The sequence below is a fragment of the Mastigoproctus giganteus genome, chromosome 7 (assembly GCF_048544385.1).
Source record: "Mastigoproctus giganteus isolate SK-2022 chromosome 7, ASM4854438v1, whole genome shotgun sequence".
NCBI classification, from domain to species: Eukaryota; Metazoa; Arthropoda; class Arachnida; order Uropygi; family Thelyphonidae; genus Mastigoproctus; species Mastigoproctus giganteus.
The window spans coordinates 24,791,445-24,817,323 of NC_143581.1; the positions used below are offsets into that span (position 1 = coordinate 24,791,445).

General features: G+C 37.5%; 1 protein-coding gene across 1 annotated transcript in view; it reads left to right on the plus strand.

The window, feature by feature from the left end:
* The window catches only part of LOC150082665 (sodium-dependent dopamine transporter-like), a 121,171-nt gene that overhangs the window by 45,773 nt on the left and 49,519 nt on the right, over nt 1–25,879 (plus strand). The window contains exon 2 of the mRNA XM_090377572.1: nt 21,889–22,169. Within this exon, the coding sequence (XP_090233698.1) occupies nt 21,953–22,169 (217 nt within the window). The 5' untranslated portion in view covers nt 21,889–21,952. The remainder of the gene's footprint in view (nt 1–21,888; nt 22,170–25,879) is intronic.

Consider the following 25,879-nt stretch of genomic DNA (forward strand, 5'->3'; position numbering starts at 1 on the left):
GTTGTCATGACTTGGTATTTGTAAAATCGGTAACTTTACAATTACATTAATCTTGATGATTTTAATGTTTATTTTAAGAACTGGTAATCAGTATTTGCGTTGGTTTTTTCCATTTACGTTTTTTGTAGAAGCAATTGAAGACCATCCTTTTATAGATGTAGGTTAAGTTTTCCTTATCAATGTAAGTAAGCCACCCCTACAAATACATGAGTCACGCGGAGGAAGTGATATAAATGTCGTCTTTGTTCAATCAAAATGATCCGTAGATATCGATCAGTTGACCTTCAGCCTCTTCGCTGTAAGCAAGGTCAATAGCATAAATTCGTACTTTAATATTCAGCGCATGCGTATGTTTAACTTGAGCTTTGTTTTTTGTCTTTATTTATTCTTTATTAGTCTTATGAAAATCAGGAGTCCTTCAGTAGTATTGAGAAATACGTCGGTATGGGACAACGATGAAGCAATCACAGAGCGGTTTTTTACTTGAATGCGCAGATAAAAGTGCACTGCAAATCATTCATAAGAGTCAACCCAAGTTATCGGGTGGGCAATCTGATTAGAAGACCATCGTAAAATTGTTTGTTTTTATTGCCGAATGTTAAGTGAGTGGCGTGTGTGGATCTACCAAAATGGGGACATCAGCTTTTTATCGATTAAAATTAAGTGGGTACTCTATACGCTGAAAGAAACATCTTCTAGCCAAAAAAAAGAATGGTTTGTTCCTCATTGCTTTCGGGCCAAGTGTTTTCTCTTGATGGAACCGAAAGAATTTAAGAATATAAGATTTCTGGGTTGATTTTATTCGACTTTGTTCAATTAACACATCGCTGCTTTCTAACAAAGGGACAGTGGTATTGACGAATGAGGAGTTGAACCCTCGGGTACGCCACTGTGGGTAATTGTGCCATAGTATTTTGTGTTTCCTCCTTAAAGACTGCAGAACCTTTTTTGATCTTGTATTCACTATGTGCTGCTTGTAGTTTTTATTCACAACAGAACTTACTTCCCCGTTGAGAAGGAGCCACAACTTATACGATGTTGTTGAACAACTTGAGAAACCGCAGACAAGTCTTTTCGGTCTTAAGTCGCTGGAATAGTTATTTTTGATTCTATAGCAATGTTCAGGGATATGGAAGAGAGCAGAGATTTAAATTGTGTCTTGCAATGTCTAACTGGTCCCTTGCACTGAAGGTTTGCTGTATCCTGAACAATGTTTGGTGAAGGTTGGTGGTGGTTGATCTGTTACTGACCGCCGAATATAGGACGTCGCCAAAATACTGGTCCGCGTTGCTCAGTAAATAAGTTTTTCAAATATATTCAAGAGTGGGCCACCAACTGAAATAGTCCCGAGGTCTTTAGGGTTCATTGGGTTAATATACTCTGTAACAGGCTTGACTAACTACTGATTCCGAGAGCTAGAAAACTTTGAAGTGATCCTGTTCAAAACTTATAAAGTCAACGATAAAGAAGACTGTGAATCTTGTCGCTGAAGAGGATGAACTCATGCAGGCCCACAATTATCTTATTAGGAAGCTTGTTTATTATGCAGCAGAGTTCGAGTTGGCTGGATTCTGGAAAGTTTTACTTGTCTTCTTCCATTTTCGTAACACCCTTTGCCTCTTGACCAATGTTACCATTAGACTGCTTCCGAACTAGACTTTGGTTTTTGTCGTGATACGTACTGTTTAACATGCCTCTGCCATGGCAACGTTGTTAAGGGTCTCTGACAGTCCTTGTAGATCTTCATCAACTGGTTTCGAAGAGATGCCACATCCATCTCTGATATGAAGAACATGAACTCTTGAGGAATTTAAGTAAAAATATAGATTTTAAAATTCTGTCGCTGAGAGATTGGTTTAGTAAATGGCTGGTTGAAATTCCACACTTAAAGGAGAATGGACTAAAGAGGATATAAATGATAAATCAATGCATTCAGCTGTATGCACGTTGTGGTAGTAAAAAACTAATGCTTTCCTGCCTCTGTGTAGGAGAAATTCGTCGCTGCCCATGACCCTTTGTCCTCAACGTGGTAGCCGAACTGCCGATATAGTAGTTTCGCCATTGCGCAAAACCAAAACAGATAATAAGGGAGTCAAGTTTCTGATTTACTAGAGCACAAATTGACTTTCCGTTTGTACATATGGATTATCTTGTGTCTAGTAAACATAGTTATCTCGATTTTCAAAACTGTGGCCAGAAATAAACAAACGGTATCCGAAAAAGGAGTGTTACAGAACTTCACGGTCCAATAGTCATTAATTTTAAACAACAAAACAAGGAAAATGTTAAGATCTATAGAAATATCAAATGTTCCCAACAGATTTTGAAGGCTGCTCTATGAAATTTTAAAAAAGCTATTCTGTAGAATACATCACTTTTGAAATTTCATTAACAATTGAAATAGTTCAAAACTTTCTAGTGCGCCCTTTATATATTTAGCTGTGCGAAATTAAAACTATTCTTCTCCCTTCTTTCTGAAAAGCAAACGTTCGAGGATGGATTTCATTTATTGAAGGAAGATCGTCTTTGTGATTTATGTCCATAGCTATTCTGATGTATTTTGTACCGTAAATAGAGAATGGTAAGCAGTCCCTAGAGAAAGTTTAAGCATTCTCTCGAGGAGTAAAATGGAGAAGAAAAATTCTTTATTTTTCCCCAGCAAAATTCTCACAACATTGATGGGAACTTCGAATTCGAATCTGGCATCCGTTATACCTTAAGTTTGCCATCTAACTGGCCTATTTTTAAATACTATACACAGATGTTCCCACCAGTAGAAAAACATTTTATGGAGTACCTTGATAATGTACTGGAAAATGGCTTTCACACAAGCTTGCAGTGAAAACGAATAGGATTTTGACCCGATATGTAGCCCCATCACTCAACAAGGTCTGTTAGTAAAGAAAGACAGGAAATATAAGTATCGAATTCCTAGTTCTGAAACCCTTTCAACTCGGCGATGAATAAAGTGTGACAAATGTTCACATGTCAGGAAAATGTCACTCATGGTTAGGGGTCGAATTCTTGTTCGTGCAATTTAGTCTGAAACCTAATAACGTAATGACAGTCTCTTCTCAACCACGAGTTCCTAACTTAAAATCTGTTTTCGATAGCAGTCGTTGATATAAGCGTGTAATAAACTTTCTTATAATTCAACCTTCTTGACTGAAGGTTGAATTGGAAGGAAGTTAGAGATGATGTTACAGTATAAACATAAAAATTGTAAAACTTTTCAAAAATACTTCTCAGGTATAAATAAGTTTTTAGCTGAAATTCGGTTTAACAAGGCTCGGATTATCGAGGTTACTATACTAAACGAAGACTTCGTACTCCCCAAGCTATGTTGAAATTGGGCTATTCTTTTTAAATTTAAAAAAACAGAACATTTTAAATATAATAACTTAAGTTTGACGAATAATAAAAAGATTCCACCAATCAAATCTCTTAAACTTTCGCTTCCTGGCAGCCTTACTGAGTGGTTTGACTTCATCTGTAGGTTCGAGGAGAATGTGAAAGTTGTTCCTGGAGCTCCACAGTTCCTGTAATCCCTAAAATAGTTAAGAATGCAATTAACAGCTTCCCATTGAATAGTACTTCCGGTGTCAAGACATGATTCGTGTTTTTATTTTGAAATTGCCAGTCCTTTTATATAGAAAACCATTAAGTCTTCCAAATCCTATTTGTTAACTCAAGCCAACTTTAATTCTCAGCTTGATTTGATCTAAGTAGAAGTCTTTTTGAACTCTAGAGCTCTTATCCTCTTTCGTGAAGAATACTACTCCCCCACCAGTCTCCTCTTAACTTTTCTTTAAAAAATGCATTTTTAGCAGGAAACTTATTCTCTGCCTTGGTGTCCCTTAGGGAGGTACTTTATCGACTCTGCTGTTCTCCTCGCTGTCCCTGTCCTTTTAGAACATTTAGGATTTCTGGCAACTTAAAACTACTGTCGTTTTTTGTCTTTGGCTGAACAGGCCGTGAAAAATAATGGATTGTATTAAGGACCTCCTTTAAATAATCTGTAATTTTCTCTCTCTCTTTCGGCCTTGTCCTAACCACTCGAAAATCTGCTGATCCCTCGATTACAAAGCGATCTTCTCCTCGCCAGTTCTCTCCTCTAATTGGTAATTCAATTAGTTGCAGTCCACAAAGATCGTGGGATTTATTCCGACTCTAAACTTCCATTCAAAACTCAAAGATTAAATCTTAAATCTTCTTGGAAGATTTAAGATTTAATCTTCGAGTTTTGAAGGCAAAATTAAAGGAAGGCAAAAATTGAAGGAAGGCAAAATTACCTTCAATGGAATTGAAGGCCGAGATGTATAAAAAACTTGAATACACTCCTATCTCCAGTAATTTAATTCCTTAAAACTGTTGCTAATATATACTCTTCTATCACTCTTTTTCCGTCCATATGAGATAAAACTTGCGTCAGAGTCCCACAAAAAAACAACGGATCGAAATGTACCACGTTTCCCTTGTGATAGGTGGAACAGGACCAGGGTATATCTGCCAGGGGCAAAAGTTGATGACGTTGTAGGGCAGGTATCATCTTTTAATGGCACAAAAGGTCATATCGTTGTACACATTGGCACTAATGACCTTCAGAGTAAGAGATATGTAGATTTACTCAACAAGTACAGGTCAATGTTGAAAAAAAGTCGCGAGTTAGAATTCAATACGAAAGTGTCTGCAATCCTGCCCAGACACGATAGGAGGGAGTATATGATGAGAGCCTTGTCGATCAATTCGGCCCTGGAAAGATTGTGCAGGGCTCAGGGGTAAAATTTTTTTCATCAGTCTGGTCTGGGCTTGTTGACAGGAGAGATTGCTTCTACAGGGATGGGTACACGTAAATATAAAGGGGGCAAGAATATTTGCTGATGCTATCGAGGCAGCGTTAGGTAGGTCGGAAAACTGCTAGATTGGAGGATTCACAGACTAAAAGATTAACAGTAGCCACTGGCAGAGGTGAAAGTGATTCTTGCACTGCTTCTATTGGAATGAGCAGCAGCCTAGAGAACAAGTTGATGGAGATTTTAAGAGCTGCTGGGAGTCATCATGGAACAAGTAAATACATGGGCTGCATTAGAGTAACTAAGAGTAGAAATAGGTGCATGTATACTTGCATGTACACCAATGCTAGTATAGTAAGTAAAATTTTGGAATTTGAAGTGCTGATCAAGACCTCAAAGGCAGATATTCGAAAAACATTTCTTGCCTGAATGTCTAAGAGTATGAAAGAGGTTGTTAATGCAAGGGTATAGCACTTCCATCATTTCTACTACCTAGGTAGTATGAATGCATCATTTATTCATATCTCATATTGTGAACACCTTCACAACGAGTTCCCTAGGTATTGCACTACTTTGAATAAGTAACACTTCTCTGGTAGAGAAGACTACTGTTACTAATTCTCAGAATTATTTATTCTATATTCTTTATTCAGAATTCTACATTCTTTATACTCAGTCAAGAAATATTTTCTATTAAACCACGCACACCATCAAGCATCTCTCATATTGTGGAGTTATGCTTCATAACTGGGTTGTCACTATTGCAATAGGGTACTTGCCCACCCACCGATGATGAAGCCAACTAGCTTCGAAACGGTGCCGTCTGGGTGGTGGTGCTCATTTGAGAATAAGTAACAGTAGTCTTCTCTACCAGAGAAGTGTTACTTATTAGAAGTAGTGTAATACCTAGGCAACTCGTTGTGAAGGTGTTCACAATATGAGATATGCATTCGTACTATCTGGGTAGTAGAAATTGATGGAAGTGCCATACCCATGCATAAACAACCTCTTTCAAAGGCAGATATTGTTGGGATATCAGAGATGTGGTATCACACAGATATAAGCAGTGCAGAATTGGAATTTCGGGAGTACAATGTGGACAGATAGGGTGCGAAGGTTGGTTGGTTTTTAGGAGTATTAGCAACTAAGGCCATATTTCTCCGGAATATGCGGTGGTCATTCCTTGACCTTTCCGCATCCTCCGTATTTGGTGGTGACGGGCTCGAACCCCGGTCTATTCAAGAAGCGTGTGCTACGCACTGCTGCTCCTTCCCACCTGGCTACGGAGGCGCCAGGGGTGCGAAGGGGGAGGGGTTATGCTGTTAGTTAAGAAACACAGAATCTTAGGATGTGCATCCAGTTGCAGGGGTGGACAGTGCAATGTTGTCTTTTGGTGTGAATAAGCACTGGGAAAGGGAAAATGAGAGTAGGATTGTGTTATATGCCTAATGACTCTAATGAGTACAACAAACAGCTGCACAGAAAAATAAAAAAGAAAATTCTAAATGGGAAGCATTTAAGGAATTAATCTTGGAAGCTACTAGGCTCTTCATACCAACCAAGAAATATTGTTCAAGATTTAGGCCTAAATGGATGTCAGATGAACTAATGAGACTAGTGGCAGAGAAGAAAAATGCGTGGGATGCATATAAATTATCAGGCGACACAGAAGCCTATGGCAGGTATAAACTAGTCTGTAATCAAGCCACAAAGGATGTTAGGCAGGCGAAGGCAGATTACGAGAAATCTTTGGCAAAGGATGCAAAAAGTTCTTTACTTGTGTAAACTCTAGAAAGAAGAGGATGAATCAGATTGGTCCACTTAACATAGATGGCTCGACTATTGATGATCCTACCAGAAGTTTATCAAACTCTAACAGGGAGCTAAGTGATTTTGTAATAACTGAGAGCAAAGTGAATTGTTGAAGTTAAGCATAAAAAGGCACCTGGAGCAGCTAGAATCTATCCAGTTATAATGAAGGTGGCAGCAAAGGAACCATTGGCCATAATTATGAGAGCTTTCTTGGACTCAGGTGAGGTCCCCATGGACTGGAGGTGTGCGAATGTATCACCAATTCACAAAGGGGGTTCAAAGGGTTACACAAATAATTATAGATCTGTTAGTTTAACTTCTGTTCTGGGAAAAATAATGGAGTCACTGGTTAAAGAGGTGATATAGGATCACCTAAACAAGACAGCAGTAATAGTTCAGACACAGCATTGGTTTGTTAAGGGGAAGTCTTGTCTGACAAATTTGATAGGATATTATGATGTGGTTACAAAGGAACTGGATGCAAAAAATAATTTTGATGTCATATACTTGGATTTCAGGAAAGCTTTTTATACTGTTGCACATGGAAGGGTGCTGTACAAATTGGAGCGGTATAGCATTAAGGACAAGTTTCTGCAATGGATAAAGAGATGGTTGAGTAGGAGATGACAGAGAGTGATAATAAATGGACACTGTTCTATGTCGACTAATGTTATTAGAGGAGTCCCCCAGGGTTCGGTGCTGGGCCCATTGTTGTTTTGTGTATTTATCAATGATATCGATGTATATCAGGCTTAATGTCCAAGTTTGCAGATGATACAAAGGTTGGCAGGGTTGTTAATGGCAGTAAAGACAGTATGCTACTGCAACAGGATCCAGAAAATTTGGGAAGATGGGCTGAGAAGTGCCAACTGAAGTTTAACATTGACAAATGCAAAGTACTCGCTATGAGTAGCAATAACCCAAGAGAAACGTACCAACTGTGTGGTACTACACTCAGGGAGGTGGAGAAAGAACAAGACCTGTGTGTAATTGTGCATTCAGATATGAAGTTCTCTGAGCAGTGCAGACGGGCTGCTAGAGCTGGTCATGGAGGAATTTTGCTAGCAGGGACAGAGAGGTGATTATCCCGTTATACAAGGCAATGGTCAGGCAACCTAGACTACTGTGTACAGGTCTGGAGGCCTCGTTTTAGGAAAGATGTAGAGTCGCTAGAGGGAGTACAAAGAAGGGCAACAAGATTGGTGAGGGGAACAAAGGAGTGCTCTTACCAAGAAAGGCCTAAGTTCTGCAAATTGCAGCACCTGGAGAGTAGGCACCTGCGAAGTGATCTGATCGAGGTGTATAAGGCCTTGAATGGTTTGAGCAGGCTCAATGGTGACTTGATACTTCCGCTTGTTCAGTTTAAGAACCTGAGGGGGCATAAATTCAAATTGAGGAAAGACAGTTGTAGGATAGATGTGCAGAAGTTTGCTTTAGCCAGCGGGTAGTTGATTGCTGGAACAGACTTCCATCTGTTGTTGTGGAACAGATGAAGCTTAAATAAATTTAAGGCTGAACTAGACAAACATTTGGAGTGACCGGATGGGTGAAATGGGAAGGGATTTTTTTGGACGCTGCTATATAAGTTTGCTTTCTTGCATCATATGCCTCAACTAATGCTAACACTAAAACAAAATAAAATCTCTTCACAGATTCTTCCCTTATCCGACGATTAACTCAATAAACAATGTGGTACATGGAGTAGAAAGGTCATTGGTATCCATCAGTTGATTGCTTCTTGAGATTTCTTAAATTTCGTATTAAATGTAGATTATCCATGAATGGCAGAAATATTATTTAAAGACTCACATTTATATAGATCTGTTTGACTCTTCTTAATCAGGTAATCACTTTCAGAAAGTATATCAGTCTGAACGCACGTAAAATTTAAAATTATTAAAATTCTTACATACACATGCAAGAGTACAGCTGTCATTTTTAGTAGAGGATTCTATCAAGCAATCAGTCATAACAGCTTAATCAATTTTTGAACACATTTCTGGTTACTACGTTTGTGGCAATTCTCTGATGAGAAATGTGACAGCTGGAAGGAAAGACCCTTCATAAGTTCAGCGAAGCATATCTTTAAATCAATAACTTCCTTATTTAGGTTTTTAAGAGCTAATGTTCGATTTACGAGACCAGAGATAAAACTCTGGTTTCAGCTTGTCAATAAGAGAATTCATGAAGCTTTACAAATATATTTAGAATTTTTTTTACAAGTGTGACCATTTAGGCGTAATCTGGAAAGAACTGTTAGGTAGTTAGTTAGCTTTAACTGGAGTGTTTTGACCTACACGATTTGAGAATATTCAGTGTGTTTAAATATTTTCAAACTAATTCTTTTAAGTTCAAGTATTGTTCATAATTGCGTCTCCACCTCATTTTGGTTCTTCACACATTACGAAGATGAGACAATGAATAAATAATTTTAAATCATGAAATTTAAATTGATTCATTTTCTGTTGAGGCATGAAACTACTCGCTTCTTTTTTGGAATTTTAAATGAAATATAGCGTTGAATTACTTCCAGAAGCATTTTTTTTTCTTTTGTTCTTAAAAAAAACTGCAAGAAAAGTCACTGAGCCCTTGTTACATCTGCCTAAAATATCTTAGGAGGTGTCCTTAAAGTTGGTGTATTTTGGCGACACTTTTTACGCTTGCCAAAAGATTACTGTCGCCGATTTCCGCAGTATTATCCGCAGGTCACCAACCCGTTTGCTTAAAAACAAACACGAAACGTTTTAAGTGACCTGAAAAAGCCTTCGAAAACAAATGCAGTGTAATTTGATTTAATTAATTAAGTCCAGATGCTCTTTCCTTGCATCAAATTTGGAAAAAAAATTATTATTATTATTATTATTATTATTATTTAATTATTAATTTAATATTAAATTTATTTATTATTATATAATTATTTTATTTAACTTACTTTGACCAGGATTCATTGCTTTTGGTATCGGACCATGGTTATGTCAAGTTGGAATTTGGAACAAAACAGTTTTTGCTTTCTGCAATCATTTTGGAGGCTATTATTACTTAAGGGGATGCATTAAACGAGTATACGAGAATAATTAAGTGAATTAAAAATTAATTAAACCTGGAGACAGACTTTAAACAGTCCGAATGAAATTATGATATGCGTTTGACAACACGTAGCTGAACACACGTTTAGAGCATTTATCATTAGCTTAATAAAAATCCGTGTGATAACGAAAGTGTTTAAAACAAACTGTAATTGAGTTAAACGACAGTTTTTATTATAAAATATCAGCTTTATTAAGCTGCAACATTCTGAAAGAAAAAACTCTTATCGCAGTAGCCCAGAAGGTTAATCAGTCTTCAACGAAAACAATGGAATTTGAAGTTTGTTAATTAGTTTTGGTTCTTTTCACGAATAAATTTTGCGCTAGAAGATAATTCAAATTTCTAGAAAAGTTTGTTAAATTACAGTAAAAAGGTTGTTTATCCAAATTTCTAAACAAGGAAAGAAATTGTATGTATTGCGTGTAGTTTCAGAAAGTGCCACCGCAACCAACTTGTATTTATTAGACTTCTAATAAATCGCTCCCCCTTCTCTAAATTCATCCCTAATTATCTACGAGTAGAATCCCCGATCTAATTCTGATTTTACACTGCCCTAACATTAATATCCGGATACCCCTCCATGGATGGAGGGACAGGTCCTATACGTCACAGAACCTACTATAAATATACACACTGGGCTTCGAACAGAAAATTGCAAAAGTGGGCAAAATGTTCAACAGAATTACCTCAACAGAACTGATCACCTCAACAAATGATAGACGCTGATTAACATGGCGTAAGGAGCGCGAATCCTAGACTGTAGAGCAGTGGAAAACAGTCCTATGGACAGACGAGTTGAGGTTTGCACTCTACCAGTCTGATGGCCGTTCCTGGTGTGGCGAATTCCAGGGGAACGGTTCCTTCCTGATTGTATCCTCCCAACAATGAAGTTTGGTGGAGGCAGTGTCATGGTATGGGGCTCCTTTCATGGTTTGACTTGTGCCCATTAGTCATTATCGACAAAACCATGAATGATGTGCAATACCAGGACAGTTATGCACTTCCAACGTTATGGCAATACTTCGGGGAAGGTCCATACCTGTATCAGCAAGACAACGCGCCATGCCATACTGCTCGGGTCGTAACAGAGTGGTTTGTGGACATGGGTGTGGAAAAGTTGGATTGCCCAGCCCAGAATGCTGACCTGAATCCTATCGAGCATCTTTGGGATGTATTGGATCGTAGGGTACGTGCACGTCGAGATTGCCCAAAGAACAAGGCCGAGTGGAGGAACATATCACCTGACATTTATAAAAAGCTGGTTGAGAGTATTCGCGAAGATTGAAGGCAGTCATAAAAGCAAAAGGTTTCAGCACGAAATATTAAATGACACAATAAAAGCTCTTTTTTTTTGTGTAAAAGCAGGTGTCCGGATATTAATGGTAGGGCAGTGTAGTAGATACAGACACAGAAATCAGTGATGATAAACAAATAAATAAGAAGATATTTTAATTATTCACACATTCTTTCATGTTATGAGTAAGGTAATCAGTGTTCCGTTTATGAACAGATACAGATTTAAATAACTCGTTGCGAAGGACATATAAAGACAAGTTAAGTAATACAGCATACCTCAGAGATTAAAAACTCAAGAAATATTTAACAAAATGTGAAAAAGATCGAAGCTGTTGTTTCAATTTTACAGCAAAGTTTGAGTAGGGAACTGGGGCTGTAGAATCGAGCTGAACGCCTTGCTAGAGAACCTTTCCAACGAATACCGAAAATCTCAAAAACTTTAATGAAGTACATCATCAGAAAATTAAGTTTTGAAAAGAGGTTTTCAAAGCCATATTCTGCTCATTAAAACAAACGGGTGAAGCAACCAAAAAAAAAAAAAAAACTAGTGTATTTTGGGAGGCCTTCTTACCTTCTACTATGGTGATCATCCCTGGTTATCTACGAGTAAAATCCCAGATCTAATTTCGAGTACCTAATCGCACGAAGCCGCCTGTAGGCAAATCTCGCAATTCTACAAAAGATTTCTTTATTCTAAACGTTTTTTATTTTAGTAAGTATTTAAAGTTCACGAAGTGGCCAATTTAGGGATTCCGTCCCTTTATTGGATAATTAGTCACCGTCATTGCAGGAATTTATAACCCCAACTCCAAAATGCCCACTTCGTGTATTTTAAATTATAAAATTAGTGTATAGCGGAAATTATTATCGATTAATTAATTATCGCTGCTAATACGCTTGTAAATAAAGATATACAGTAATTAAGGTCTGCGAGGATGACAACAAAGCAGCCAGTCACTTCGATGTATTTTGTTGTAATGGGGAGGACCTAAAGAGCTTTCACGACAAAAGACCTAATCTCTCGCAGCGATGCAGTAACCATGAACAGATATGGAAGTCGGTGTTTTCTTAGGCATCTCGCGAACAATTGATATATTAACTAATTGATTGCGAGCTACAGGATCATTAACGCGAAGAAAACCTTCACGGCAAAGTTGCTATTCAGAATGGACGAACTATCGACAGCAGCGCCCTCTCACTCACAATGCCTCGTTCTGATAAAGCACGAGCTGCCAACATTTAGTCCCTCTCCGGATAAATTTATTTTTGTCAGCCGTCTCTGCGATGTTCTGCTGTAATTGGAGCTGACGATGGAACAGAGAAGCGATGCCCACATGGTTGGCTATCGGGGGAAAAGCTCAATAAGAGACACAAACAGGCCGCTTGACAGAAGGATTATCTTTGGCCAACAGCTAAGGCTTCTATGAGGAAAATCTTGTTCGCAAGATGGCTAAGAAATAATTCGCATTCACGAACTTTTTATTGGGGCTCAGATTTATAAATTAGCTTAAATGTGTACGCATTTCTATTTAAATAAATTTATTTACGTCCATGGGCATCGGAGGAGGGAGGCCCGCGCCTCACCTGGATTTATTTTAGACATTACTCTTTTATATCCATTCGTATGAAAGCCAGTATCTATCCATTGTTGAATGGATGGATACTGGCTTTCATAGTATCCCCGCTTCACTCAAATATCCAGAAAACTTTCAAATAACGACCAATCTACAACAGCGATGAATTGTAGAGTCAAATACAAACACTGGTGTTCTATAATTAAATATAATATTTAACCACGTTATCAAGAGCTAAGGCAGAAATTTGATTCGGAGGTGAAGGATATAGATAGATAGATCTGCGCTATTGAGAATAGTAAACATGGAGGATATCAATATCAAAAGATAGTTCGATTGCCTATGGCAATCGATCTATCAAATTTGAGCACCACAAAGTGCTTCAGAATAATCTAATGGCAAAGTTCTGTAATTCTGTATCTCCATCAGTTTCCGGGTCGTTAAGGAACTCACAGATATGATCTAAGTACAGGTGCATCTATTCATAATGAGTAGTCCCCAAAGAAAAAATTCCTAAAAAGTTTCTAAACACTCATTTGAAGCAATTTTGTTTTTTTATTTATATCCGTATACCTTCGTGTCAAAATAGTGTCTTAGTACCCGTTTTGAAATATCTGGGTTAGAGTTTTGTCTCAAACCGGGGAATTTCAATTTTAGTTTAGCTCCTGACGTTTATAAGCACACATTCTAGAGCCATTTTACTCAGTAGTTAGTTTATTTAATGGTTAGTGATCCTTTCCCAGACTGTTCAGTTGAAAATAAAAAGCTGCTAATAGAGTACAGCAATGATTCTCACACTTCTGTCACTCGAGGCACCCTGGACAATTTGTGATACACTTAAGCAGCCATTTGTGATTAGTTTGAATATGATATTTCGTAATCTCGGCATGCCAATACGCCGTGGCACTCCGGCCTCAATAGGGTGAATGAGAGAAGAGAAAACTCGAATAAAAGTGGATTTGTTTTTAATTTAAAAGAAAAGATTAAAAACGTACTCAAACAAAGGAAAAAATGCAAACTTAATTCAAATTTTAGCTCTATAGCAAATAGAATTTGAAAAAGTGTTTCAACCGTAAAATAGGACAATACCAAGTCCATCTACTTTTCAAAATTTGAAAAGGTCAAAATAGCATTAGTCAGCATAACTTTCTTTTTCTGCTAAGGTTAAGCGAATTAGATGAATCCTTAAGCGAAACTCGAATTAATGAGCTTCAAATTGTCAAGATTCCATGATAGTATTGTTCAGGGACTTATATACTAAGTCTAACCGCAATGAGTCCTACTGCCTATTTCGAAGATACAAATCATACGAAAGACGAACCACTGTGATGACAATAAGTAATGGATGATTGGGGATGAATAGCTTTAACAGAAGAGTCCTACTATTGTTCAATCGACGTGCGCAGATGCCAGTTTCCGTGGTGAAACCCAGATAGAAATAAAACGAAAAGACAGATGGAAATTCTGTCCCCCATCCCCACCTCCCTTGCCGGAATCGTAGCGATAATGCGGTGCCTGTTTACATGTTGTCAGCTTGTTCTGCGTTTAATCCGCAATTAGAAAGGACTTAAAGTTTGTTCGTAATCACTCTGTCTGTTATAGTAACAGCCGCGGAATAGTTTATGAAGTCTGCCATTCGGAACAAGGAAATATAACTCACATTTTATCGATCGGCTAAGACAGGAACACAATGTTTATAAACAAGTTATTTCGATTGAATTCTGCTTCCATTCTCCCTGATCTGAAATCCAAGCTGCTGCACGAACACTCAGACGCTGTTCATGCATCAGCTTTCCTTACACTGCATTTCCTTCAATGTTAAATTGTTTAATCGAAAATCTTCCACCCACCGGTGAGGCTACAAATTGTACTGGCCAATGCCCGCACAAAAAGAACTTAGAAATTTTCAAGATTATGATTTAAAAACTTATTTTAAATGGTAAGGTTTTTTTTAAAATTAAGTAACTTAATACTTAATTTTGTGTAACTTAACATTCGATTGAAAAGTAGTTTCGATTATTTTTTTTATTTTAATCAAATTGAATTTTAGAAATCTCTTTCACTTTAAACCGATGTTAATTTTACCACCTGGACAATCTTCGATTACCACTAGAGGTCACTCTACGATTACTATTCTAAACAAATTACATAAAATATTAACGCCACCTAGCGTAAACAAATACGTACAGCACACGCCCCATTACCTCATGAGTTGGTTTGAAATTTATTGCAAAGATACTAAAAGAAACTATCATCCTTGTAGCTTTACAGACCGCTTCAATAACCTTAATCTAATGTGGAGTTGAGTTTAATGGGAACTATGGACCCAACAACACTGCTTAAGCAATGTTGTTGGATCCATAGTTCCCATGGTTTAAACCATCAACTATGGGGATAATATTTTATCAAAACGTTAGAAACATAAGAAACAAATTAGACACGTTAAAACAAATGCTTCTGTCTTAGTCTTCTGACATAATCTGTCTTATGGATACCTGGATACAGCCACATTAGGAGTTCTTTGTTGATGTTGATCCTTCAGGATACAACACATACTTCAAACCAAGAGTACGAGGGGAAGAGTGGATAGTTCTGCTTTTGCTTTACAAGAGGTTCAAGATCATTTTTGTCTCCAATGCTGATTCAGAACTGTATGTGAAGCTATTTAAGAGTCGGTGCACTCTTAGATATAATAGTCATCTACATTCTCCTGTCCCTAATCTAGAAAGAATACATACACGTGTAGCAGACTGGCCAACTACCCATATAAACAGTGGACATTTTAACCTTCGGCACATAATCCTACTGGACACCGTGTTAAACAGACTTCATCCATGTAACATCTCTGTTATCAGTGACCAGCCCTCATGAAGCAGAAATAGACTTGACCTAATTCTGTTAACGGTGCAATTGAGGTAACGCCAAAAACACATTTTGCATCCGATCACAGACCATTTGCAAATATTCATAATTATGACTTATGTAGTAGTGGCAAATGATGCAAGAAAGCGAGCGTATATAGGATCAGTCAAAAAAAACTATATACTTTACTAAACCATACCCTTGAAGAATTTGTCTGGTTCTTTCTTGAATTTATTCAACCCCCCCCCACCCACTTTCACAGCCTGCTTACTAATCTGGTGCCCTTCTCTGCACTCGTTCCCAGCAGATCTATATTCGTCCTAAAGTGAGGCCTCCGGACTCGTATGCAATACTCAAGATGTGTCCTGATCATTGCCTTATACAATGTGATAATCACTTCCTTATCCATGCTAGAAAAGTTCCTGTATATCATTGAAAAAAAACCCAATGAGTTGTCCTGGTAGCCTGTCTGCACTGCTCAGAGAATTTCATATCTGACGGCATAATTACTCCCTGAGTGCGTACCACACTGCAGGTACGTTAAGATCAGATTACTGCTACCCATATGCAGTACCTCGCATTTATCAATATTAAACTTCACCTACTATTTGCCCATCGAACTAATTTTCCTAGATCTTGTTGCAGTAGCTCATCCTGATTACTGTCGTTAACCACCCTGCCACCTTTGCAAATTTAGACATTAAGCCTGATATACCTTCATCAATATCATTAATACATATTGAAAACAACAATGGACCTATGACTTAACCCTTGAGTACTCCACTAATAACATTAGTGCACAAAGCGTTATGTCCATTAATAACCACTCTCTGTCTTTTCCAACTCAACCATCCCCTTATCCATAACAGTGACTTACCCTTAATGCCACATTGCCTTTTATGTGCAACAGTACCAAACGTTTTCCTGAAATCCAAGTATATGATGTCAAAATTATTTTTGGCATCCATTTCCTTGGTCGCGGCATCATAGAAATCTATCAGACTGGTCAGACAAGGCCGCACTTTAATAAATCCATGCTGTGATTGCAGCATAACTGCATTCCTGTCCAGATTGTCCTCCATTACATCTTTAACCAGTGACTCCATTAATTTCTCTTGAACAGACGTTAAGCTATCAAGTTTGTAATTGCTCGTGTCACTCTTTGATCCCCTTTGTGAATTGGGGATACATTCGCACATCTCCAGTCCATAGGGACCACACCTGAATCCAAATGATGCTCTCATAATTATGAGTTATTTTTGCTAAGGATTTGTTTGCCTCCTTTGCTGCCTCCCTTAATATGATTGGATAGATTTCATCCATCCAAAGTGCCTTTCTTATATTCAGCTTCAACAATTTTTCTTCCACTTTCCTTTCAGTTTTCACAAAATCATTTATCTCCCTTGTTAGAGATTGATAATCTTCTGGCATCTCCTCCCCTAAAGAATTCTTCATGCGTGAATGTAGATGCAAATACCTATTCAATTTGTCAGCAACCTGAGCAGGGTCATCAACAGTTAACCCATTAACATCAAATGGCCGAATGTTAACTTCAATGTTTCAGCCTGGTAATAGTTCTGTCCATTTGGAGAAGTTCTGCGTGGCAACTTAGTTGGATTAACATCAAATTAACATCAAATGGCCGAATGTTAACTTCAATGTTTCAGCCTGGTAATAGTTCTGTCCATTTGGAGAAGTTCTGCGTGGCAACTTAGTTGGGGTGGTACATCGCCGTCTTCCACTTAAGGAGAAGTTCCGTTGCCGAATAAAGGAATTTTTAAAGTCCAGTTCAATAGATTCTGTAGTGGATCTCAACCGTAGGGTTTCTCCCATCAGTAATTTTGGGTGTTTCAACCATACAATATGCAGATCGCCATTGAACACACTTCTATAGATAAAATAGACCATACGAATATGAGTGACAATCTTTGTTGCGGATAAAATAGTACTTTGAGTTTTAATTATCCATTAAGAAACTTTGTAACCAATCTATTGAGAACCCCAAGTTCCAATATGGATTATTCTACTCATTAATTCTAAAATAGGTACAGAATCAACAGCTTTAGCAGAATCAAAATTTCCTAACTGCTCAACACAAGTGTGGTACAAACAGAAATAAATACGCGTTTGCTTGGATTTTTCTGTACGAACTGAAACAATACAGAGGACGTTGCTTTCTAGTAGTTTTCTGCCAACTTACTCCACACTTCTGGAAGATTTTTCCTATTATACCAAAAAGATCGGCAACCATTGATAGCCAACATTGTGAATGCAACATGTTATCATTTTAAATATTTTTAAAGAAAAAGGCATTGCTTTCGTAAGGGTGACTACACTGGTCTCAGACAGTTTTTAAATTCTATGCAGTGGGACCAATTGGTGATGTTACCAACAACAAATTCTAAATGGAAAATATTCAGAGAAGTAATGAAAGAAACTACTAGGCTTTCATACCAATGAAGAAATACTGTTCAAGGCTTAGGCTTAAATGGATGTCAGATATTCCAGTCCACTGATGAAGACTGGAATATCAATGATATTCCAGTCTTCATCAGTGGACTCAATATTCAAAACGTCACAGGACACAGAGGCCTTGATCTTATTCGGAATCATAATTCGACTTTTGATTCTCACTCCAAAGAATCCAGATACAGATAATATTCAAGAAGGATAGTTTACTTAAGAATTTAAAATTTTTGTCAGTCCTCTTAACACCGGATATAGAATTAATTAAAAATTCTCTGCTGATTATTTTAATATTATTTTATGCAATATTGGATATCGCATTAAATATGGCTTTTTAATTACTGATTTCTATTATTTTCTGTTTCTGTTTGATAATATCACGAAAAATATAAATATTATGGAGTTTAGAAGTCGTATTTCGTTATAAAATATTTATATAATCCTTTATGCATTAAATGTCCGTTTTGGGTCATAAATCTTATGATCACTTCCTGTTTGGTAACGACATCTAGACGAGAGCCAAAAAATCATGGAAAAAAATGTTTCAGATATCAAAACCGTGGATGATATTTGATACTAAACAAGCAGTTAAATTTCAATGCTGGCTCATCATAACAACAAGGCACTCATGATAGCAGTAGCAACCAATGAGAATACCAAAAAAGAAAAATAAATAAACTTACAGTACAGGTTTACAGATAGATTTATGGATAATATTTTCAACATCGGGGTTGGCTCTAATGACCTTAAGAAATGTAACTTTAACTTGAAGGAAGATGTAGTTTTAAAATAAATACTGTTTTTTTGATAAACAAAAACTTGTGAAATCAAACAAATATTAAATCCAGTTGCAATCTTATAATAATAAAACTAATGATTCAAATTGGGTTACAGCTTTATAAAAAAAAACTGTTACACTGAAAAAAGCAATCGTGAGGCAAATTTTAAAAAGAAAAGTTTCCTTTCCACCTGGGGGTCGCTATCCACAGTTTGAGAACCCCTGATGAAAACAATCAAGTCTAAGATCATTTCAGAAGTTTGTTTTACGTAATAGGCCACAGACTCGACCTATAAGTATAAATAAATATCACAGATACCTGCATCTGTTCCCTGCCCAATGTAGTTACCACAAAAACCGACTTACCTCTCTCATCGGTGAGGTAGACAGTCTATTACACTGAGTGGACAGAAATCTTTGGATACCTACCTAGTAACACGAAGGCCCCTTTCGCCTGGAAAAGGGGAGGCCACATGGTGGTAAAATCTATAGAATGCTCTTGGAACCATGTTCTAGTCACCACGGCTCTATGAGGAGGCGCATTGTCCTGCTGGAAGAGTCCATTGCCTGTGGGTGCACAATGACCATGAAGGGATCCAGATGGTCTGCAAGGATGGATACATAACCTGGACCGTTCAGAGATGCGTCTAGCCGTACCAGAAGTCCCAACGTGTGCCAGTTGAACACACCCCAGACTATTACCGACCGTCCACCTGCCTGAACAGTTCCTTGTTGACATGATCGGTGCATAGCTTCGTGCGGTTTCCGCCAGATACGCACCCTCCCGTTCGCTCGAAATAACTGGAAATATGACTCATCAGACCAGGAGACCCGTCTCCAATCATCCAAGGTCCAGTGCCAATGTTCTTTCGCCCAGTTGAGGCTTAGAGTCCTGAGTCGTGGTGTTAGCAATGGGACTCTGGTGGATCGGCGGCTCCCATAACCTATTGCGGCTAATGATCGCCTGATGGTCTTGGTGGAGACGTTTTTGGCACCTTCCTCGTTGAAAGCGACGGTGATTTGTGCCACTGTCACTCTCCGGTTGGCTAAAACAATGGGAGACAGACGTTGATGGCCACGTTCATCCACCACCTTTCTCCGCCCACAGAGCTGTCCACGATGAGATGTTATTCCGGAAATGGCGTATTCCCGATACACTCTTGATACTGTCGAATGGGGGATAGTGCAATTTCTGTACCACCTCCGCGATAAAGTGACCCATGCTTCGGGCAGCCACTATCATCCCTCTTTCAACGTCAGTTAACTCACGACGTTTATCCATACTAATATCGAATTGCCGTCTACGTGAATGCGCAGTGTACCTATATACCTGCCAAGCGGTGGGTTCGTCCACTAGCAAGAGGGGTGACAGTGTCGCGTTGCCCAGGAAGGAACCAAGTATCCCATGAATTCTGCCCTTTCAGTGTATGGTACTGTAATTGGCTTGGGCAATGTAATCATCTTCTAAGATCCATGCGTGTTGATAGCGTTTGGAAATTCAAAACAATGTTCTCGAAGTGGCTCTTTCACCTGAACGAATAAAAAGTAATCGCATCGGGTTAGGCCCCAGGCCTGTAAGCAATTGTAGGACATCCCTATGGCGATAGGTGCATTCTTCCTAGTAAATAATGTCATGTTACAACTTACTTAAAACCCTTCGTAATACATATCAGTAACAGTGCAAGGGATGGTCCAACACAGCTCCCCCCCCTCCATAACCGATGAAGAAAATGAGTGCATCACTTTCAGAGGAAAATAAATGATGCCGATAATGATCACGTAAAGAAACTGCGAGAGGGGAAAATTTGTTAAAAATAAACCTCGAGGCAACAAAGGCATTGAAGTGTCAATATAGTGTGTTTGTAAATTTTGTTTTCTGGCTGACAAACTTATCCACGGAGTGAAAAAATTAATAAAAGTTCGCCTCCGCGAAAGGAACTTTTATGTCAAACATAGGCCGCTTTAACGGAAGTCATAGCCACTGTGCTAGCCGCAAGGGTTACCTATCAGATTATTATTATTATTTCGTGTAGACTAGAGAGAATATTGAAGATAATTTTGTCTAACAGGTGCTTGAGACTAAAACATATTTTCGAACCCTAATAAGTTATAAATATATTGGTATTAATCCGTGTCTTCTAACCCTACTAATAAGCAATTAATTCGAGTTTATAATTTTACACTCGTATAAGTGGACCTTACAATTTAAGACAATATTTTAGTCCTGCAAAAGTTGATAGACACCAGAATATACGCTATATTCTGGTACCTTAACTTCTGTCCATCAGTGAAGACCAGTCCATCGGGGACAAAATAACACTGGTACGATTAAGAAGACTGAAAAAATATTTCCATTAGTGGAAAGACTACAATTGTATTACATGCCAAAGAAAACCCAATCCACTATTAAAAGTTATCTTTTCCTTAATGTCTCAGCACCTTAAGAGTATAGTGCTAGATGGTTGAGGATTATATTCTCTTAGATCATTAAAATGAACGTAGAACAGCAAATATTTAAGTTGGAATCATCAACCAATTTTGTTTACAGAAACAAAAAAGAACTTGGTACTCTAAAAAAATAAATTTGTTTATTATTCAGAAATAGTAATTTGGTTGTTGTGAAAACAGTTTGGCATGGCTGACATGGTTCCTCTTAAAACGAAAAGATTACACATTCAGTTAGTTTGTTTATAAAACTGGTAACGCAAAATGACATTGAGAAAACTCTATGGTACATAAAAGAATGCCTTGCTGACTTATTTAATTTTAATCGTGTAACAAAACACATCGAAAGAATTGATTTCTAAAACTTCCTTCCTTCCCTCTAGGAAGGAAGTATAAGAAATCTCTTTTAAATTAGTACATTGACATTCAGATATTGTTGCTCGTTTGTTTGTTATTATTTCTCCACGTAAATCTTAACTGCCTTTTCAGTGCATGTTCTATATGGCAGAAATGAGCGAACTTTGTCTTTTATTTGATGGAACCATAAAAGCTAATGGGTTTTGTGTCCTGATGTTCTTTTTTTTTTATTTCCTGTGCGTAATATCCTCGGTTACTTCGCAAAAAAAGCACACGTACATTAGACTGATGTCAGTTCTCAATGAAACTCGATACTGAAATGAACCGTGTGCAAAAGGGTCTCATCTTCATTAGAATGCCATTAAATCGAGAGGCCGCTGAATATATTTTACCGCTTTTTTTTCCTCCGTCATTTCAGATACACTTACATCATGGGAGGGTCAAGGGGAAAAGCTAGACCACCAAGCCTTTGACAGACCACCATGCCAGCACACCCATTGCCTGATCCAGGCACAAGACAGGTCCTGCCATTGGCTGAGACGCCCAGAGAGGTCATCGAGCTTCGTGCGACATCAGCACCATCTGTTGGAGGTAGTGGATGCAGTGACGCCGATCCCAAGGACAAACGGAGGAAGGCCCGATGTGCCATCACACGAGACGATGGGTACTGTTCCTCGTCTAGCACCCCCAAGTCTTCCGGTAAGTAGAATGTTGCTGGTAGGTGATTAAATCAGGCCCAATTACCTTCTCGTCAGCGAAACTCGTATTCAAAATAAATGCAAGTTAATTTAAACATAGCAATCACACGTAGTTAACTTCTTAACACGGATGTGTTTAACGATAACTCCTAGAAAATCAGTTTGTTTTTCCTTCGTTTATCAAAACCACAAATCATCTCGTATATTGGAGAAGAAATGTTTTATTTTCAAAATTTCATAACTGCTATGGATATTCACGCATTTATCTCAATGTTCTGGAGATTTTCGAAATTCTGTTGATCTATTGATGCTTTGTTTTATCTTCCTTCAAGATGCCGGATGGAAAGCTGATGGTGCTAAATCAATATGGTGAATGGTGTAAAATTTTTATGATCAAATAAGAAGTGCATACTCTTTATTTATTATTATTATTTACCTAGCAAACACAATACAGGACACAATGAACTCGTATCGATAAATAATATTACAATTCATTTTTAAGCAATTATATTTTTAAACTTTAACAAAATTTCTATAGCCTAAAATGAATAAAATTAATATATTTGTCATCAGAATATCAGTGGATATTCTTCAGAGAAAAATACTTCTTCGAATGAGAGTAATAAAAAGATTAATACTCTTTGTAAGAAATAATTATTATAATGAGGAAGTGTTTAAAGATTTTAAAGAATTTCGGTTTGTAAAGTGTCCGATTTTACAAGTTTATTATAGTGTTTGAATTAATTAGTATAAATTAAAATTATCTAAACTTTCTGTTATGACCACTAGGTGGCGAATTTGATACTGAGTAATTTTGTGTAATTTTAAAAGAAATGAATATCTGCTTATTAGTTTCAAAATATTAGCACCTTACTGCATTTTTGAATAAATCAAATAAAAATAGCATATAATACATAATAGTTTACTTTATTTATCTTATTATTTTAGACATAAAAATACAAAAATTACTTGTAATTTACAGATAACACCGAAATATAAAATTTATAAATGTAATTAATTAATTTTCCAAAAATCAGCGTTTGTTGATTAATAAATCCGTGTTTCGCAAGGCAAAGGTTTCTTCTGAAAACAATGGCGTTTGACCGAAAAATGGAATTTGTCATTTTTTTTATGCAAAAGTTACTTTTGTAAAATATAGAAAGGTGAATTCAGGAACTACCAACAACTTCAAAAACAAAACAGGAAGGTTCAAGCGACAATGGAGTCCTTATTAAATCAAATTTATTAATCAAAGCTCCATCTGCTTCTTACAAAGTACCCAACAGTCCTTGTGCACTTTAAAACTGCAATAACTTTGCTTGTACCTACGATATCTCACACTTTGTGATTTTTTTACCACAAACAATTCGTGTTTCAAGATATAAGGTTCACTCCGCTTCTCCAACTCTTTGAACTGCTCTGCATCCGCCTTGCACGAAGTTAAATAAAAAACCGTGGGTGTGATTAGTACACCACACTTTTAACATCATCAGTAATTCAGTCTTATGACTGGTCAGTTTCTCTGATGAGCTGTCTCCACCTTTGTCTCTCCTGTACAATTTGTTTTAGTACCTCAAAATTTTGAAGTTCTGCTTAATCCAGCAACATCCCGATGAAGGTATTTTTTGGTCTTCCCCTGGGGCATTTCCACTCCATGGCATCCAGAAGCAAACCACCATGTGGAATCACATGGCCCACCCATTTGAGTCTATTTGATCTTATTCTACCTAGAATTTTCCTTTGTTCTTGGACACGTCTTAATACTTACACATTTGACACTTTTTCAGTCCATTTAATTTTTTCCATCCTGCGCCAGCACCACATCTCGAAGGCCTCAAGTCTCTTTTTGTCTCTCTTTGTAAGAATCTATGTCTCTGTTGCATATAGTGCCACTGACCAGATATATGTCATTATTATCTTCTTCCTAATTTCCTGTGTAATCAACGACAGTTTATTCTTGAAAGATTGTTTTGCCATTGCAATTCTCGTTTGAATCTCAGTTTGACATGAAATGTCCTGTGCAAATAACTGCCCCAGATTCTTAAAGCGACCAACCTGTCTTATTCTTACTCCATCGATCTCAACTTGGAAGGGAATTGAACTCTGGCTTGACAGGGTCTGGCACCTTGCCCTTTTACCAATCATCATTGCCTTTGTTTTCATCACGTTTATCTTCATTCCATATTTCAGCGCTTTCTTATTTAGTCTTCTTATCATTTTTTGCTTTTAACATGGCCCCATAAAAAGAAGTCCAGTGGGGACAGACGTGAACGAAGCAGCCAAGAAACTGGCCCATCTCTTCCGATCCACATCGGTAGGAAAACAAGTGCTGGCAAGTTCTACCGTTTTTGGTACCCCTGTTTCATAATTTTACTTCTCTTATGTATTAAATATTATTATTTAATATTAAAGTATGTTTCATTTTTTGGAAAAAAGTTTTGAAAGCACCACTGCTCCTCTAGACACAGTCTGCGTCTATACATAATTTTCTGCTGCCAGTAATGATGCTCTCGCTCTACAGTTGCCGATGATGTCTCACATGAGGTTACAGATGTCACCATCTTTTCCAATGACACTTTTGATTACTCCACCAGGACATTTCAGACGGAGCATTTCGTCTCTCTTGAACAAACTAAAGTTCAGACAGGTTAACATTAATAAATCACAAAAGAAAATGGAAAATTGATTATAAATTTGTATGAACATGAATATTTATTTGAATATTTCTTTTGTGTATGCAATTCCATCACAGAGAGCAAAGTGGGGGTTGGCCATTAGATTATTACGCGGATCCGGATCGTCGTGATGAAAAATGAGCCTTCTATCCCGAATATTCAATAATTGCTTATGAGGATACTGGCTAATTTTATATCCTTCTCCTTGGATCAGAAAATGGTTGAAGATATTAAAAGATTTTGTAGATAAAACTGACATAAAGTTGAGGTGTTACATGCTATTACCTATGGCATAAGTTTCTCCCAGCTCTGTGAGAACGATTTTACGATCTTTATTGTTTGTTTTTGTTTTCTTTTAATGAAAGAGGGGCAGACAGCGTAGAAAATAAGTCCGTGATAAGATATAATGATACGAATTAAGAAATATCCGAGTGTAATATCCACAGTATGAAAAAGGATCTCACACGAGGTCCAGATGGTATTCCTACTGTTTTATGGAAAAAATGTGGAACTACACTGGTAAACTATTACTTCACTTAATAAAATTGTTCTTTGAGGGTGGAATCTATCCAGCTCAACTAAAAAAGGCTTTTGTTGCCCCTATTATAAAAAAGGAGACCCTTCCTGAACTAACAACTACAGATCAGTTTGTCAATTAAATACACTCTCAAAGATTAATGAATCCATTGTGATAGATTAAGTTTCATCAATTTGAATAGTCAAATTGATGAAACTTAATCTATCGAATTATTCTTATGGATTTATCATGGGTCGTTCCACCTGCACAGATATGATTTCATTTGTCTCAGATATATCCCAAGCGCTTTACGAAGGAGAACAAGTCGACTCCATCTTCCTTGACTTAATCAAACCCTTCGACAAGGTCTCATCAGAGACTAATTAATAAACTGGATCGTGATGGTCTCAGGGGACAGGCACTGGACTGGATTGTAAACTACTTGGAAGGTAGAGAAATGTCGGTGACATTTAAAGGTAAAATCTCACATCCTTTTAAACCTGAAATTGGTGTCCCACA